General features: G+C 35.6%; 1 protein-coding gene across 1 annotated transcript in view; it reads right to left on the reverse strand.

Moving 5' to 3' along the window:
• LOC6640434 overlaps window positions 1-18,870 on the reverse strand; it is a 41,997-nt gene that overhangs the window by 6,281 nt on the left and 16,846 nt on the right. Inside the window, exons 2-3 of the mRNA XM_002063511.4 lie at window positions 15,991-16,425; window positions 6,723-8,760 (exon numbers count right to left, since the gene is read on the reverse strand). Coding sequence (XP_002063547.2) covers window positions 6,723-8,760; window positions 15,991-16,391 — 2,439 coding nt within the window. The 5' untranslated portion in view covers window positions 16,392-16,425. The remainder of the gene's footprint in view (window positions 1-6,722; window positions 8,761-15,990; window positions 16,426-18,870) is intronic.

Raw genomic sequence — 18,870 nt, forward strand, 5'->3', positions numbered from 1 at the left:
GTTTAATGTAGTTATTACTACACCTCTTCACACTCAGCCCATGAGTGTGTGTGTGTGTGTGTGTAGTCGTAAAGTTGAAAAATCACTTGAAGAGAAAACAAATTTTAACACGTACTTGGCACAACTTGCATGTAATCTGTTTAAATATGGAGATGGGTTTGTATTTCTCTGCTGTTGTGGGAAATCCATGTCATATGCACGATTCAACATACATACATGACGATGAACATCATCCACACACATACCTACATACATAGCTTTGGGCCGGGTTTTTTCTTCTTCTTTCTTTTTTGATGACCGATTAGGTTTAGTTTTGTTTTGGGGTTTGAGTTTGGGTTTAGTTTAGCGCCATGTTAGGCAAAGGCATTGAAGAGAAGAAATTCGAGTAAAATTAACTAAGTGAAGTAGTCAAATGAAGAGTATATAAATTTGTAATTTCAATAAAGACTAAAAAATTAAAGTTTTTAAACTAATTTTCAGACAGTTGCTAAAATGATATCAAAATTTAAGTGCTCTGAATGCCTTTTGGCTTACTTAACAACCAAGTCACTTTTATTTCCACATTGTTTTTGATTCACTCAAATCAAGATACAAATTTATTTGTCTTTAACAATTTTTTTGGCATAGCAGTAAAGATTGGTTAAGAAAGGTTGTTGGGAACTGAATGTATCTCGGTATATTGGACTGCACCATCATGAGAAACACGAGATTCTTCTGTGGTACTGGCCAGCCGCTACAGCTACAAGGCTTAGGAAACGTGAAGCCTGGCTTTTAGAATTGCTGTATGATTCGGCCAAAGAAATGTCCTACAACATTTTTTTTTAAGAATTTCCTTGATTTCGGCAATAATACTGATAAAACGAGAACTTTATAGATCAGAGAAAAATAGGTATTACGAATTATCTATTTGTCTTTATGCTATTCAAAGAGTTTCTTTACTTATCTGTTTTGTTTATTTTTTACTCTTTTTTCTATATGACTATTTCTGTTGTTTGTCTACTCTTTATATTTATGTTTATCACTGGAGAGGTCAACTAACTAAAAGTGCAAAGGTTAAATCTCGCCCTGGTAAAGCCGCCTTTATGATCACGGTTCCCGCTGTGCTTGATTTGCGGTTAAATGTTCGGACTTTACTAGAGATTCACTTAAATACTTAAAAGGTTTGAAGTACAAAAAAAAATTGGAGGAATTTCTTATAAAAAGACATTCAACATTAGTAAGTTGATCAATAAAAATTTCAGGGATTTTTAGATGGCATGGATTTGTCATTAGATTTGTAAAAAAAGACGGAGAGAAGGGGAGAAGTTTTGGCTAAATAAATATAAACGATTTTTTTTGTTATTGGTATTCCCCATGGATTTCAAATATTAGCGCAATATTGCTTTAAAATTGGTCACTTTAATTTGTTTGGTAAACTTGTATTTTACAACTTTGTGTGTAGATTTGTTAATCCTTCAAGCGATTCCTTTTTTCACTTTGTCACTTCACTTGAACTTACATTTTCTTTGGGAACGCTCAATCTTTGTCCCATTTTTAAGAAATTTAAATAAATGTTAACTTGCCGAAATCAGAAACTAAACTAAAACAAAATAATTTGTATAGCTGGCGCTAAGAGGTAAAATAATGTGTTTTATTTTAACTGGTTTTTATTTTTGTCTATAAAGAAATTAACAGTTCTACGTGAATTGAAATGAAGTGTGGCAATAAGTGATGTTGTGTCTCAAAGTGTGTAAGATCAAATATATATAAACCACAAAAGATATATAGAGTCATGTGTGTATGAATTTGGGTTTTATTCTGTTGACTTTTTACTTAATAATTATAGATTTGTTATGCCATTTAGTTTTTAATGCAAAAACCATGAGGGACAAAGCCAACAAAGGAATTTAACGTTTGTAACAATAAATTAGCAAATTAAGAGAAGCGGCGGAAAGGGAGGAAAGGGGATTGCATAAATTGTTTAACTAATTAGTTGAGTTTTGACTGCCTTTCGCTGCTCAAATGTAAATGAAATTTGATTTGCTGCTGGTCTACACATTTGCAATTATCTCTTATGTAATCACCCTCCCCCACATGTTTCTCTTACCCCTCTATGTGACTCCTATCTATCTCACCTTCTGGCTGGCATATGCCAATGAAAATTGTTCAAAAACCAAAAACTTTAAGTTGGCCCCAAAGGCTTTGGCTTGGACTGCTGCATATAGGGAGCTGGGGCTAGTAAATTACCGCCTTGGACTAGGCGACAATTCCATAACCAATGGCCTGCTCTTGAGGCATAACCCAGTTCAGTTGTCTCTTTTTATGGTTTGCTAACATTTCTGCATCTCTGCATCTCAACTATTGCAACACTTTGTGGCACAGCCTCAACTTGAATGTTGCCTCTATATACACACACACTTTATATCATATGTAGGTAGTTGGGTAGACAGAGTCGTAGATAAATTGTTTGGGTCCCCTTTCGAAAATACTTTCAATTGCTAAGAAGTACTTAAAAGTCTTCTAATATATTTAGTAATACTAAAAAGTAATTAACTTGAAATATTAAAAAGGGAGGGATTTTTTGAGTTATTGAATTTGTTTTTTTTTAAGAATCTCTGATAAATATTATATATGAATCCAACAAAAAACAAAACAAAAGAAATATTTTTCTAATTTGGTTAATCTTAAGAAAGTATCTTAATTCTTTTTGCTTTCTGTTTTGAGGAAAACGTAATCTATATCACCTATATCAATAGATCAAATACGAATATACGTATAGCTCGATTTACTTCTTAGATTTTTATTTCTTACTCTTAAACTTTCTTTAAATTTTATTACTAAATCAACAGAAACAAAATACATGTTTAAGAAATATGTTAAACAAAAAATTCAGAAACTTTTTCAATGAGTTGCTAAAAAACTTACAATTAATTAGTTTTTAAAATTTGTGTTCTTTAATATATTCATTTAGTTGTTTTATCAGGATCAGGATCATCCTTATACTAAAGGAAGTCGATTATATTAAGTATAATTAATTACCAAACATCTTTCTCTTTAGTCAGGCAAACACGAATTGCTTTAGAGTTTACTCTTTGAAGTCTTGACTTGACTGAAGGACATCATTTAGTCATAAGCTATAAGAACCTTATCTGTTTGTTACTTCAACTTAATATGAATAAAGTAATTCGTTAAATATAAAATAGATTCCAATACTTATAGAGACATAGAGTAACTAGAGTATTAAGCTGCATAGTTTGTCTTTAATTTCACCGACTTGATATTTCTTTGTCCCTTATTAACTCTAAGCTGATAAAAAGTAAGAAACGAATACCTTCAAAAAGGTTTTGGCATAAAATTTTTGATTTAAGTTTTACAAATTTCGAAAACATCATTTCAAAAGCATAGATGGAATAAAATTTCATTAGATCCTTCCATAGTTTGTTTCCTTTCTCAAAAACCTCGAGTATGAATTTAAAAAGTTCCCCTTTCGACGACCCTGTTGATGGGTTTATATAGTGTTATATATATATCGGCTCTAGCTAGCCTTACATTTCGCTGCGTTTTCGTTTTGGCATTCATGTGTGTAAACTTGTTTTTCAGTTTTCATTTTCGTTCGTGGGACGAGTTTTGGTTTCGGTTTCAGTTAAATTTTTGTTTTTCTCTTTTTCGACGGCTTCTGTTTTGTTTTTTTTTTTTCCTTTTTGTTTTGTAGGTATCTTCCTTGCTCTATAAACAAATCGAAACGTCCTTAAAGGTCATCCGACTAGTTGGTATTGTTGTTGTTTTGTGGTAGTAGACATAGGGTTCCGGTTTTTGCCACTTGTTGCATGCCCCGGTGCTGCAATTAAGTTGGTCTGCCGCCTTTTTTAACGGAATTTTAAGGTTAACTGGTACAGTTTGTTTCTTTTTCGCCCCTTTTTTTTTTTGTTGGCAGGTTGTTTAACTGTTTGATTTGTATGCCAAAACCAATCTCAAGTTCAAATATATATTAAGGTATTTACTTATATGTAAATATAGTAATATATGCAGGTATTAAAAATGTTAACGCTTAAGGTGAATAAACCGACGTGCTGCCATTGAGAGTGAAAACTCATTGAGAATTCTAAGCATTCAACGGATATTGCATAAGCTCCAGCCCTCGAATTCAAACTGATATAAAGATGACGTATGCTTGGAGACAAAAAGATATATCAAAGATATCAGACACTAGAAAACGGAAGCCAAAAGCAAATGAGTAATAAGTTGGCTTTTAGAGAGCAAAAGTATTTTTGGTATTTGATTGAAATTGTTCGTGAATTTTTAATTAATATAAGAACTTAAGTCGTCTTAAGTTCTTTTTTAGTTATCAAGAATGCTATTTTGTTAGAAGCTTCATCTCAAGAAGGCTTATTTGCTGGTCAAAATTTAAGAAGTTTCTGATGTAGCAAAATCCTAAATATTATAATCAAAATTTTTTAAAAATTTAATCGGTTTTACACATTATAATCTAGAGAATATCTTAAAAAATTGGGAAATTTGGTATATTGGTGTTCTTGCCGCTTATGCTTATAAATTCCAGAAGTAGTTTAAAATTTACATAAGTTTTGTTGTTTCTTAATATTGACTATTGCAGAATTCAGTTAAGAATAAAAAAAGGAATTAAAAATTTAACAATAGATCTTTAAAAACCGTTAAAAACTTCAACTTTATGCGAAATTTTTGCCAAAGGAAATACATTTAACAGGCCTAACGAGACATAAAATGCCTAAAAGAATAAAGGAAGTTCATAATTGATCATACAAATTTTTGATGGCTTAATCAAGATTTTGGCAAACAAAAAAAAAAAAAAAACCGCCTTAACCAGTTTGTTTAGACAGATTAAGTTATACCTGCATATTAGTTGTAATTTTGCCTTCTAGCCTGTCTCTCTGGCACGATCTCAAGTAGATCGATTCTAGACTGGCACAGTAGCCTCACAGACACGCACATCCATCCGCAGCCACATCATTAATCACAGATGCCAAAAACGTTGCCAATGACAGAGTAGCGATAATATCTTGAATATTGCCGCTGTCGTAGAATAATAATAATAATGGAATCCCATCAAAAAGAAGGTGGCTAAGTGGGTGAATGGGTGGAAGAAGGCGAAGAAGGGGGAGGGGTTGTAATGGCGGCAACGTCAATAAAGATGCGCGGGTGTTTTTTTTTTGTCAGAGTCAATTCGAGTCGAGACACTCACGCAAAAACTCGCTACCAAAATGGCTCACATTGCGGCCAAGGATGAATAAAATACTCGGCACGATCTCGAACAAAAAAAACAACAAAAATAAAATTGCACTTGGCATAAGAATCTACATATTGAATAATTGTTTTTTCCATCGATACTCATTGGCAATAATTAATTAATAATAATAATAATAAGATGATGATGATCCATTGCCCCGTTCCTCTAATGCATTAAACCAAAACAACAAAAAACCAAAAACCTAAAAATTTATTTTACTCTGGCCAATTTGGTTTCGTTTTGACCTCGAGCTAGAAATGTTGAAGCCATTTAACTGCAATTAACTTAAGGCATTAATCATACGCCTTGTTGGCCCAAAACCCAAACTCAAACACACACACACACACACACACATAATTATCTAACCATCCATCTAGACATCAAATGTATACTTATTTTTTTTTTTGCTGCTAGTCTCTATCTTTATCTGCACATGCTAAAAAAAAACACGAAAACTGGGCGTTGGATTATTTTGAAATCACTTTTCAGTTTCAATTGGCGGCCCTTCACCCATTCGTTTGCAGTTAAATCATAAAAAAAAAACTGTTATATGATTTTTAATCTCTTTCATTGGGCCTGAACTTACTTATTTTATGTTGAAGGGTTAAATGAGTAAAACGCCTAGTTTTATCCCATGAAGATGGAATTTTTGTGATGCAATGCAAATAAGGACGGACTAGTGTGATCATGCAGTCTTTTAGATTAGTCCCGATGTTTCTCTTCTCTTTCTCTATCTTTTGGGTATACATTTTACCGAACTGGCGATTAGTCATTCTATCTTAGATGTAAAGATGGATAGATGTTCTTGGAAAGTAATTCAAGTATGTAATAGATTAATATCTACTTCAATTGGGAAAACTTGCAAAATTGTGATCTGCCAGCCCTGATAAGCTCCAAGTCACTGAGGAGAAGTTGCTGCAGAAAAAGAAGTAGAAGGAGTAGGAGAAGACGTTCCAGCTGAACCTACTGCCTGATCCCATACGATTTTAACCTTGCCCTTGTTGCTTCTGCTTCTGCTGTTGCATTGGGAATAGTAGATTTCTTCTATTCAATTTAAGGACTTTTGTGGTCTAAGATTCTCCACTGACCCCAGAAATATTTACTTTGAAAGACAACTATAACTATATCATATAGCTTCCATAGGAACAATCGGTGGTAAACAGTGACTTTCATCAATAACTTCGTTATTTCCTATACTACGACTTTTTATATAAAACGTTTTCCACTTTAACTGCAATAGGTAAGGTTAACAAAATAAACTTGGAAGGGTATACAAACTTCGGCGCGGTCAAAGTTAGCCCCGGCCCTCTGGTTTATATTCGAACGAGTCCATCACAGTATCACCCATAAGATAAATTTAGGATAGTAAATAGAGAATTAGAGAAACATATTCATAAGCCTCTGTCAGACCAGCTCTATCTAAAGAAAGTATCTACGCCTAGCTCCTGTATAATCAGTTATAAGAATTTGTTGTACTCACATAGGATAAAGTTGGCTGGGCACTCGATATGACCAATTCATTGCCATTGCGTTGTTTGCCGAGCAGAGATTGATGCAAACGATTCGTTCCATAGTACATTTCCCAGATGCTTGGCTTCTTGCGATGCCATTCCGCAGAGCTCTCGGCCTTTTGCTCTTTGCCATTGGGAACATGACCCACGCCAAGATTACCCATGGCCAGGTGGGCATTCTCGGCACTCAGGATGGGTTTGTGAAAGGTGAGATTCCTTTGGAGTTGGGTCACCATGGTGGTGGTCATTGTTGCCCCGCCAGGGGGCGGATGAAGAGCCTCCAATTCCAGCTGAGGTGTTGATATGGGTGTGGGGGTATTACTTCTCGACATGGTTGTGGTAGTCACTTCGGATTCTATATAACATTCGGCAGCCGGAAAGATCTCGGTGATGGATTTGCGTTTCATCTTAAAATTGGGATCACTGGCACAGCGAATGGTCATGATCTGTTCACGGACACTGAGCGGCCGCCCATTGGCTGAGATGAGGACGCCATCGCGTACCGCCTCGTACGCATTGAGTTGGGGTTCGGCGTAGCTGCGTCTCCTCTCGAAGGCATTCTGCAGGCGCACCACATGCTGCTGGCGCCCCAATCCGCTGCACAATTGACGTAGCTCCAGTTCGCTGTGCTGATTCATTCGCTGCAAATAGGATTCGAGTTCTTGTTTCAGTGTTTGAATCATGCCATCCAGTTCTTTGGGTATGTCGGGTGAGTGCCTGGGAGTGGGTGAGGGTGACGGGGTGACATGCGAGAGAAGGCGTATCTTATCTCGCACATCCTCGAGTAGTTCACGAGTGCTTTGGAAATGCATTTGATCCTCGTAACGTTTCACATAGGTCTTCTCCACCTCCTCCGCTTCGGCCTCTTCGCTCTCTAGTCGATAGGCATCTTCTGGACAAGAATTGATATATTTGGCACACTTGTAATTATTCTCCTCCAATTGTTCATCGCTCAGGAAACTGGGATTATCGATGCCTCGCCTGCTATTGGCCACAGTCTGCATAAGGGTTTCCTTTTTGGGCTTGGGCTTCAACAAAAAGGCATCCAGATCTATGTCCATTAGGGAATCATCCACCACCTGTTGTTGCTGCTGTTGCTGCTGTTGTTCCATTATGGTTGGCAATTGATTGTAGGCCTTTAATTTCTCACCCAAATCCTGGTTATTACATGCCTTGACCATGACTCCTCCTCCTGCTCCTCCTCCTGCTGCTGCTGCTGTTGTCATGAAGTTGACTATATGATCCTGGGCATATAGACTGGGAAATGTCTTCAAGTGACGATCCAGATTCTCAATGCTCGTCTCCAGAATGCGCAATTTATTGCTATAGTGAGGGAGAATGGAATTCGTTTTAGTTTCTTCTCCGTTGGCTTCATCCTCGTCGTCGTCGTTGCCATTGCCATTAGGATTTGCCTCAACTCCCTTGCATCCCGCATCTTGCATGTCCAAACGCTGACTAATCACTGAACTGGACTGAGCTACATCTGAAATGGTTGTTGTTGCCGCTGCTGCTGCTGCTGATGTTGTTGCAGCTGTTGCTGCCTCTTTCAGGGGCAACTGCAATTGTGGTCGCTGGCGTACACTCTTGATCTTCTCTTGCTCGGCGGCTGCATTGAGGATGTCTATGACCGGTTCGCAATAGATGTGCTCGTCCAGCGAATAAGTGGAGCACACATTCGAGCTATAGTAACCGGACGAGCCACTTTTATCGGTGGAATAATGTGAACCATTGCCAGCTACTGCTGCTGCCGCTGCCGCTGTCGACGCTGCTGCTGGTTGAGCTGTTGCAGATACATTTCGTGGCATGGCCAGGCCAGAGTCCAAACTGTGCGTGCTGCTGGCAATGGACAATTTCTTGCCAACAGAGATTCCACCAGCAACAGCTGTTGTTGCTGCTGTTGCCGTCTGCTCATTTGGCTTCTCGTGGCCCATTCCAATCCCAGAGAGCGTTGTCAATGGCATTGAAGTTGCTGCTGCTGCTGCTGCTGTTGCTGTTGTTGTCAGGTTGCTAAAAATAGTCAGAGAAAGAGAGAGTGAGAGTGTGAGATGAGAGTGAAAATTCATTGAGTTGTATTGAGGGAAAGGAAAAGTGGTTTTCCAGTGGCAATTCCTGTCAGTTAACTAGGCTAGCAGTTCCTTTGGCTACCTCCTCACCCCAAAAATTTACCCTTTCATTCTGCCATGTGTTTGTTTGTTTGTTAAACCTTTTTTTTTTTTTTTTGGTTTGTCTGGTCTGTTTTTTTGGCCATAAAATTTTATTAAATTCGCAAACATAAAAAATTTCAATTCCGATTCAAATAAACTCGTTCTAAACAGGATTTCAGCTTGAGTGACTGTTGCAATTCGGTTTTAGTAATTCTTTTTTTTTTGGATTTTATTTTTTGGTTGTTTGTTTTGAATGATTTTTTTTTTTCGTTACAGTTTTTACAGTTAGAGTTGCATATGTTGTTGTTGGGTTTCTCTCTGTTGAGCCATGAAATGAGATGCAAAATCGGATTTTGCAATTTCATTTCGAGGAGTGATTCATATGATGGGTAGCCATCGCAACAATCCCCCCTCAACCGCCCCCAGAGAGAGGTGGCAAGCGCCATGTGCCAGGCCACACAAAGAGAGGATCCATAAAAATTTAACTTTCTGTTTCTTGTTTAAAACTTTGATTAGTTATAAATCTAAGTGAATACATTCGACAGATTTCTCTGTTTTATTTCAATTGAATTTGCCAAAAAGTTTTTTTCATGTTAGTAAGTGAAATTATATGGAAATTCAAGATGCTCCTCAAATAGAAAATAAAAAGATTTCAACTTAATTGTACTCAAAAAAAAATGACCAAAAGCAAACAACAGATTTTCGTTTGGCTCACTGTATCGCAGAATTTTCTGTAAAGAAGAATAACATGATAAAAAATTGAGTTATACTCTACAGTACAAAATACTTATTCTTGATTGAGCTCTTTTCACTCTACTTATTGCAAAATAATATTAATTTCATTACATTTGCCACTTCTTAGATCTAACGAATTTCAAGCCCGACTTGTGGTCTCATAACAATCTGAGAAACCTTCTTGATAAGATCTTTAAGATATGAATTTAATCAAACAGTAAGAAGCTTTTACTGTTACAATCCCTTCTTTTTACTTCAAGCTTTGTTTTTAGTTTTGGTCATGCAAATTTCACACTAGAGAGTAAACCCTGGACAACGGGGCGGATGATTGAGGAATAACTGACCCAGTTTAAAAAATTTTACCCACGGATACTATACGTAATGTCTACTTGGATTGGTATAATGGTAAAGAACCTTTATATTGTAGAAAAAGCTAGTTAAACACATCGGCATTTGTCAATTGTCAGTCACAGAATGCCTCTTAAAATTACTCCTTTAGTATGATGATCTTTCTCTCTCTCTTTATGAGACAGTGCTTATCTTTATCCTAAGATCTATGTATTGCACGGTAAATGTTATTTAAGTTTATAATTAAAGATGTTTCTAATAATATAGTTAAAAATTATTTCATTTTTCTTTAATTATTGGTTAAATCAATCCATTTGTCATTAATTAATCAATCAGTTAGCATTAAGTATATTCTGCGATAAGTGGTTTCCACTTTTTAAAACGATAAATTTAATAGATCATAACCTGTTAAACCGCAAAATGGTATAAAAACATATTTAGGCTGGTAATAAAATTCTTGAAATGTTGATTTAAACATTGAATCAGGATACTTGAATGCCTTTTTGAAGGGTAGCTCATGGTAATAAAATGTAAGCCTTAGTTGTGGATAGGTTTTAGTACTTCAAGGGGCTTTTAGATAGGCATATTTTTTACTCGAAGGCAATATGCAATCTTCAATCATATCTGTTAAGCAGAAACAAATAACTCATTATATTATCTCAGGACGCGTTCTGGTCTATGTGGGTAAAATTAAAGATTCTGTATCATAAAACATGTCTTGGGCATTCTTCGCGCAACATTTTCATTACATTTCCTTTACAAAAATGAGTCTTTCGTTTATTAACTTTAGCTAATATATACATAAATGCTATCTATAGAAAAGACTTTTGGTTTAGTTTTAGTAAAAAGCAATCTCTCCAGAAACGAATTTGCATTTGCTAAGATTTTGATTGCTATGTGTGTGAGTGTCTAAAAGTTGGTCCAATCATTAGATTTATGTACAACGCACAATGGTCATTAATTCTTGGTCTAACATAAGCTCGTGTCCGAATTGTCGAGTTTTATTTTGCCAACCCAAAGGGGGCATTTGCATATATATGTATATATTGTATGTTAAGAATTGGCGCCAGTGGCAAAGCTTTAATAACTCACTTACGATCAGTTACATGCTAGAATAAAGTATGTAACGTTCTATACCAAGTCTGACTAAACTCGTCACTGGGTCACCGGAACGGCGATACACACGGCGTATGAGCGATAGAATTGCGTAATGTCCCCCCAAAAAGCAATCCAACGGTTTCGTTGTTGTCGTTGTTCTGGCATGAACAACTTTTGGTGCGTTTACGCACCCAAAATTGATAAGTTCGCTGGTCGATGGTTTCGTTTGGTGGTTTGTGCTGGTTGGTGGTTGGTGGTCAATTCCGTTTGGATGGTGGCAGTGGCACTTGGCTACTTGGTTGCATGTTTATCGATGCGTTTATTTCATTTTTTTTTCTCTCTCTCTGTCTTCTGCGTGAGTGAGTGATATGTAATCGACAAGGTTAGGCGCTATTCCATGAAATATTTTGCAATCTTGTATGTGTGTGTGTGTGTGTACTTAATTTTATTTCATTTTTCGACTTCGACTAGTGTTAATTAAAATGTTCAGCCTCGTTTGCATGTCGGAACGAACATGGGCCACACCATGGTTAGATATAGTGTATGTATGTATGTATTATTTTAATTTTGTTTTTCTGCTAATTGTTGTTGACTTGTTGGCAAGACAAATTGCACCTTGCTTCAAAATTTCTGTCCTTCTTCTTCTTCTACTTGTACTCAAACTGGTCGATCTGCTCGATAGCAAATCAATCAAAAACAAATCACATTTTATATATACATACTATTACTAGTGATTAAATCGTTAGTTTATCGTATTTATTTCGCACATGCTTTTTGGTGGCCAATAAGATGGATGGCCAGAGGTTGACCTTGGCATAGCCAAAGTTAGTTTGAATACAAATTAACAAGCAGCCGCCACAACAATTGCCGCCTGCCGTCTAACTGCATTGTGATGGTTAGTCTAATGGGCCAATAAAACGCATCAATCGATCGTTTCGATCGTTTTGGCGAAGGTCAATTCAACACAACATAAAAAAAGCCTCTGCCACGCGGGGAAGACCAACAGCTACTGTGCAAATTGTTGATAGAGTTGGGCAAAAATTTTGTTGTTTACTATCTTTCTGGCTTGTTTGTTCACTTAATATGCATAAGATGTGAATGGAACGTGAACGTTAACTGCCTTTCAATTGCGGGGCGAAAGGGCCCAGGCCAAATCAAGTTGAGAGCAATATTATTGAACCTTCGGTTCATCCATTGTCAGACTTGTCGGATTTTTGATTGATATAATTTAACAACATTTTATTTAATATGTTGTTAGCACTTCTATTTGTTAAGGGGAACTTTAAAGTTAAGCTTGTGTTAACAAAATGTAAATTAAATGCAAACAATTGCCAAATATATTGAACTTTGATTTCAAAAGGTCTTAACAATTGATTTTTGTGCAAATTTTTAGCAAGGATATTTGTATAGATTGCATATTAAGATATTTGTTCTTGAAGTTCTTTAGAAATTGAATAATTTAATCTGAAGGATATTTAACCCGAAATTAGTCTCCACTGGAACACTTAATTAGTGAATGGAAGACAGGATTAAGACATAATCATGAAAGGGGATGTAAAATATTTTGACTTTCAATGTATGAATGAGAGTGAAAATTTGCCATCAGATTGTCTTTTAATTGGAAAATCGTAAATTTAAAACATTTTTCGGAAATTGTCAAAGATTATTCATTAATAATTACCTAAAATCTTGTTTGAAAAATGATTCCAACTTTAAAAAGAAGAAGGCTATGATCTACTATTCCTGGTAAATGCATATATAATTAAGTTTTCTAATCCCTATTTGGTATTTACCTTAGCTTTCATTTACTATGTATTGACAAGAGATATTTTATTATCTATAAACATTTCATGATGTCTATTTCATGATGTTTAAGATTAAATATTGTGTTCATCGGAAATAGCTTCACCAAATCAGATGCACTAAAGAAAATATAATACAACTTTACTCTTGTCACAAACAACTAACCTAGCGTATGACTAAAATTACAATCAGCCACACACGGTGTGGAAAAAGCAGGAATTGTAATTCTAAACTAACCCGTAAAATCATAACGGCAGGATGTCAAGTGGCCGTCGCCGTACCCTAAATAGTAATAATTTTTCAACCCTCGAATACGTGGGTTTGAGTCATACTAGAATAAGATCTTCTAAAAACTATTGTTACCTCTTAGAGACTAAGATTCCGTACTTTTGTAAATAAAATCAGTTCATATTTTGAATTCAACGAATAAAGATTGGGTTGTTTTCCTTTTCCCTGGAATCCCTATTCACATGACTTATTGAACTATCAAGAGTCTTCCTAGTTTCTACCTAAATCTTTATCCTTAAAGAAATGGTAAAAATCATCAACTAAGTTGCTTATATACGCATAGTTAGCATTAGTTGGAGTTTAGTATGATGACATACATAGTTTTGGATTTGAGAAGTTAATCTGTTTGCTGATAGATATGATAGTATAAACGAAGACAGTTTTTCAAGTTGACCAATTTATTTGGTAAAAGAAGAGTCACTCTCTTGAAATTGGAATTAAAAATGACAACAGACCTAATTTAGCCCTTCCATAAACATATAAGTATTTACCATAGTTATGCCTATCTTTCTGTCTGATTACATAGATCATCTAAATCTCTATTAATTATTACCTATAAAACTGAATAAATTCTAAAAAAATCTAAAGTTTTAATCATTCAAATGCAAATTTTTTACAATTATTATTCCAAACTTGGTGATAAATTCCACAGCTAAAGAGAATCATGTAAAATCATTTAAATTAAACATATTTTGCCATTTATAGCAGTTGGTACATGAAATCTGTTTATATAGAGATAAGAATTCAGAATTTGATGCCAACTTATTTGGCTTGCCATTGCGGCCTTTGTTTGCATCGTAAATTGCTCTTTTCTCGATATAAGTTTGTTTTTTTTTTTTTTTTACTGACAGGGGGCATTTGTTAAACAATCTTATCATGGTTAGCCAGCTAAATGTTCAATTTCCATAATTTGTTTAGCTACTTTTTTGTTCATACAATTTTGTGGGTCATATGCACAAGTTGAGAGTAGATAATATACAAATACATATATGTAAATATGTAAAATATATTAAGCAATTAGTTTACAATTGCTTGGACAATAAACTGCACGATTTAATGCATATATCTACATACATACATTCGTATATATATATGCTTTTTTATTTATATATTTATTTCGATTTGTAATTGTTTATTTTGATTGGATTTTGTGATAAATACCTACTTGAAAATCTTACCAAAACGGGCAAAGACTACTATGAATTGGCCTTGATGGCATCGAGAAGCATGTGTGGTGGCTTCTTTAATTTCAATTAATAAACGTAATTGTTGCAGCTGTCTGTCTGTTTGTCCAGCTGACTGACCGACCGACAGCCAAGTCAAGTGGCGGCCGCGGCGGCGTCTCTCAACAACAGCGCCAGAAAAGAGGTGAAGGCTGACGACAGGCGCCAAAAACCGCATTGGCCGAGCCAACTTGAACTTCGTTGCAGCCATAATTTACATAGTTGCAGTAAAAATGAAAATAAAACTTGGTAGTTGTTGCAGCTGCCAGCCAACTACGTAGATAGCCGCCAGGCAACACCAGGTTGCAAGTTACAGCAGGTTGCAAGTTGCTTCATTTGATTGGCTATTGACACAGTGGTTTACTCTCTGCTGTTGCTGTTGTTGTTATTGTTGTTGTTGATCTTAATCTCTATCTTAATGCCCTGCTAATTGCCTTGCCAAAGCATAATTAAAACAAATATATATGCTGGTTTTGGCTGCTACTTGATCCATCCAACCGTGAAATCTTGAGCAGTCACTACCCAGGTAGTTCACCCATAATCTGATAATTAAATTGCATTTACAACAGCTTTAGGCCCCCTCCTCCTCCCGTCCCCCCATTCAACATTTAAAAACTGAACAGATTTCATTTGGTGTAGTATCTTGTCGTATTTTGAAGGTCGTTGCGACCTGATGGTTTTCGGATGTCTTATGAGTGGCAGCATAATAGCGTCACGCTAATTGTCTTAAGCTTTAGCTGAAAATGCCCATCAAATCAATTTAAGGAAAATGCTTTTAAATCACCAACCGACACTTGGTCAATGCTAGAGAGATTAGAAGTGCCGTAATGCAATAATTTAGAATTTTTTTTACTAGTCGAAACCTTTTACAAGAAATTAAGAAACTTATTAATTACTGAAGATAGGTGAGATAGGTATATTTAATTATAAAAGAAGTAGAGAGAAGTATCAAATTTTCATATCTTAATGAGATTGAGATGAGAGAGAAATCGAAGATCCTTATCCACATTCAGTTAAATACATGCATTTCCATATGAAAAAAAACTAGTATTCCTTCTTTTCGGTGAGCAGATCTTGTAATTTCAGTTTACCAACACTGAACAAAAGTGTGACCACAACAAATAAATGTTGTTTCCTTTTCAAATCCAAGTCTATAAGCCAATATTGTGTATAAATGTAGGTAGAAAAAGGCGACAACAACTTACAACGTCTGAATTTTTGTCTCTTAGTGTACGAAAATGAAATCAAAACTCAGATCATTCAGCTCATCTGTTCTTCAATTAATGAAAACTTTAAAATTGATCACTTGAAATGTGTTTTCTAACCCTTTTAGTGAGCTTACACGTATGTTAACCAACACTGAATCAAAGTGTGACCATGAATCGACAAAAAGAGACCGTTCTAATGCTAAGTTGTTTATCTCTGAAGCAAACTCAGCTTCATTTCTTGTCATCATATCATAATCTAGACACTTAATATTTTTCTGTGCCTCCTCTTTTGAATTCCTTTTGGTCTAAACACTTCCTAAAATCTTTCATTAGCCAACACGCTGTAGCATTTAGTTAAGTGTCTTAACTTAAGCCCCACATTATACTTACTTTTGATACTTGAGCATGGCGCGGGGCAGTAGAAAGTTATCATTGCCAGCTACTGATGATCCGGCATCAGCTGCTCCTGTTCCAGCTGCATCGCCATTGGCCACATTATCCTTTGAGCCATGGCGTACAAAAAAGTCACCCAAGCGCTGGAGATAGGTGAATTTATTCGCTGAACTCTCTACTGGATAGCCTCTACCGGGAGCCTGATCATTGCTGCTACTACTGGCCGCCTCCATTTCGTCATCCTCGTCCTCATCGTAGGGCAGCACTTCGATGGCGTCGAAGTCATAGGAATTGAAATACGCCTGCTCGCGTGTCCGTTTCACCTGGGCTGCTTCTGTTACATGATCGGCGGATATATCCGCAGCGGTTTTTGCCGCCGAACTCTTGCAAATGGGCATGGCTACCAGAGCCTCGGAATCGATTCCCCGCAGTCTGAAATGAAAATAAACAACGAATTCAATTAACGAATGGCATTTTCGCAGGCAACTTGCACAATTCGTGTTGCTTTTTTGTTGTTGTTTTGGATTTTTTTTATGGGATTTTATTATCAACGTCTCAAATGCATCCGCTTTTGCTTTTGCCTGTTGGACTTTTTTTTTTTCAACCAAAACTGGTTGCTGGCTCAGAGAATGCATTTAGTTTTGCTGTTGCACCAGTTTTGCAGTTTTCAGATTTTTCGGCTCATGCCTTTGCATTAATTAGCCATTTGAAAAATTTGACCAACAAAACATCATAAAGGGTTTAATAGATTGCATAATGAGAGAAGAGGAGGAGTCTGTAATATCGAATAAGTGGGTGGGCAGAAAATTTTCCAAATGCCAACTCTGATAGGCAACTCGCACATGAAAATTTGCAAGCGTGTTTTATGTAAAAGCCTTGTCTGTCTGGTCTGTCTTTTTGTCTCTCTGACTTACTGACTGATTATTCATCCATCTATGGGTCTGGATATCTGTCTGTCTACCTGTGTGTGTGGTTGGCCGTTATGCATATGATAGATGGAGAAGTATTCATCTAACTCTCGACTATGGCTATGGGGAGCTAGCTAGACAATGGGGCACAACATGCTGACAGCTTCATCATTACCCCGTGGGGCACGATGATGATGATGACGCAGGCAGGTGAGAGTGCTGGATTGTAGACTTCACAGACTCATCATCAGTGGGGTAATAGTCTTTGATGCTATTCAACCAAAAGCGCCATAGCAGTTAGTTTGGGTAGTTATTATTGTTAGTAGTATGCTGTAATCAACAGTTTTGGTTTTCGCCTTTTTGTGTACACCTTTTGTTCGCCAAGTTTTTGGTGCGTTTCTGAGTGACCTTTGATGCCCGCCTAGATTAAGTTTCATAGAATACGTTTTCCGCATTAAATTTTTTGGCATTTGATTTCAACATAACTGACAATGATGAATTTTAATCAGCAACTAATCAATACACAGTGAAACAAATTGTAGAGAACCTTTGACAAAGATAAATGCCCAAGGAATTATCAATTCTGTTCAAGTCATTCAACAAAGTGCAACAAAGAGTAGCATATGACAAAGAAGTGTGGCAAAAAATATGTAGAGAATAATATTCTATAGAAAAATTAAGTTTATTTCAATGATGACTATGTACCTACATACATACGTTGTTTTTTATAACTTTATGAGTCAATTCAGTTCCTAGCATAAGGGTAATGATTATTATTTAAAAGACTTATAAGAAAAAAAAAACAATGGTTTGAAATCTATACAAAATAAACTGACATGAGTATACTCTTTGAATATATATACTTTCAAAACTGTAAGTCCTTGAACAATAAGTCGTCATATAGATTAATATTTTCTCCATGCCATCCAAAAATAAGGAATATTAAATTAAAAAGTCCTCAAAGAGTACTTCTGAATATTTTTATACCCTTGCAGAGGGCATTATAAAATTAGTCAGATGTTTTTATTTGTTATTAGTTTTTTTTTTGTATAGGTTTCTAATAGATAATTCCAAAACGGTTTGAGTTTTGACCCATGTTAACATACTTTAGACAATATAGTTAAGAAGGAAGAAGTAAGTATTATTCTAGACTTTTGAAATAATTGAATTTATGTTATTAAAACGTTTGTGAAATTAGTAAAGAGACATTTAGTTAAGAAATAGATAAAAAATGCTTTGATCCAAGCCTTCAAAAATATCCTTCTTGCATTTACTTAAAAGATTTGAGGAGCTACTAACGGGAATATTATAAATCACTCATAAATCAAATTAAAGATTAATACGAAGGATTTTTCTCCTGTTCCTTAGCTATAGAAATGGTTTCAGTTAATGCTGCTATAGAAGTTATTATTTAATATAGAATATCACTTACAAATAGTCATTTATAGTTTTAAGTTTGAGGAACTAATTATAGATATGCATTCTGTTTGATCATCAATTTTTCAACTTTTCCTTTCCGAGTGACTGTTTGATTATATTCAAGTATGACTTGGTCTCCACCCGTTTTTGTTTTTTTTTTTGTGCATTACATACAGAATTACAAGAATTACAGAATTCTTCATTGTCATATTGAATTGTATATACTTAAAGTCAGCTAGAAACTCATCATCAGGTATGTTGATTATATTGAAAAGGCTCATTTCTGTGTCAGCTGCAGCCAATAATGATAATAATAATAATAATAATAATGGTGAATTAAACGCTGCTCGTGTTACCATATGCGATGCCATGCACATGTATGCCATGGTCAGCACACACACACTCACACACACACACACTCTCTTACACATATGCTTATCAAATGTTTTTTTCTAGTTCTGTAAAGTGACAACTCAAAGTAACTTTTTTTTATGTGTGTGTGTGTGTGTGTGTGTGTGAGATGTGCCAACATTTGTTGCCGTCTTCTATT

This window comes from Drosophila willistoni (assembly GCF_018902025.1).
Source record: "Drosophila willistoni isolate 14030-0811.24 chromosome 2L unlocalized genomic scaffold, UCI_dwil_1.1 Seg196, whole genome shotgun sequence".
Classification (NCBI taxonomy): Eukaryota; Metazoa; Arthropoda; class Insecta; order Diptera; family Drosophilidae; genus Drosophila; species Drosophila willistoni.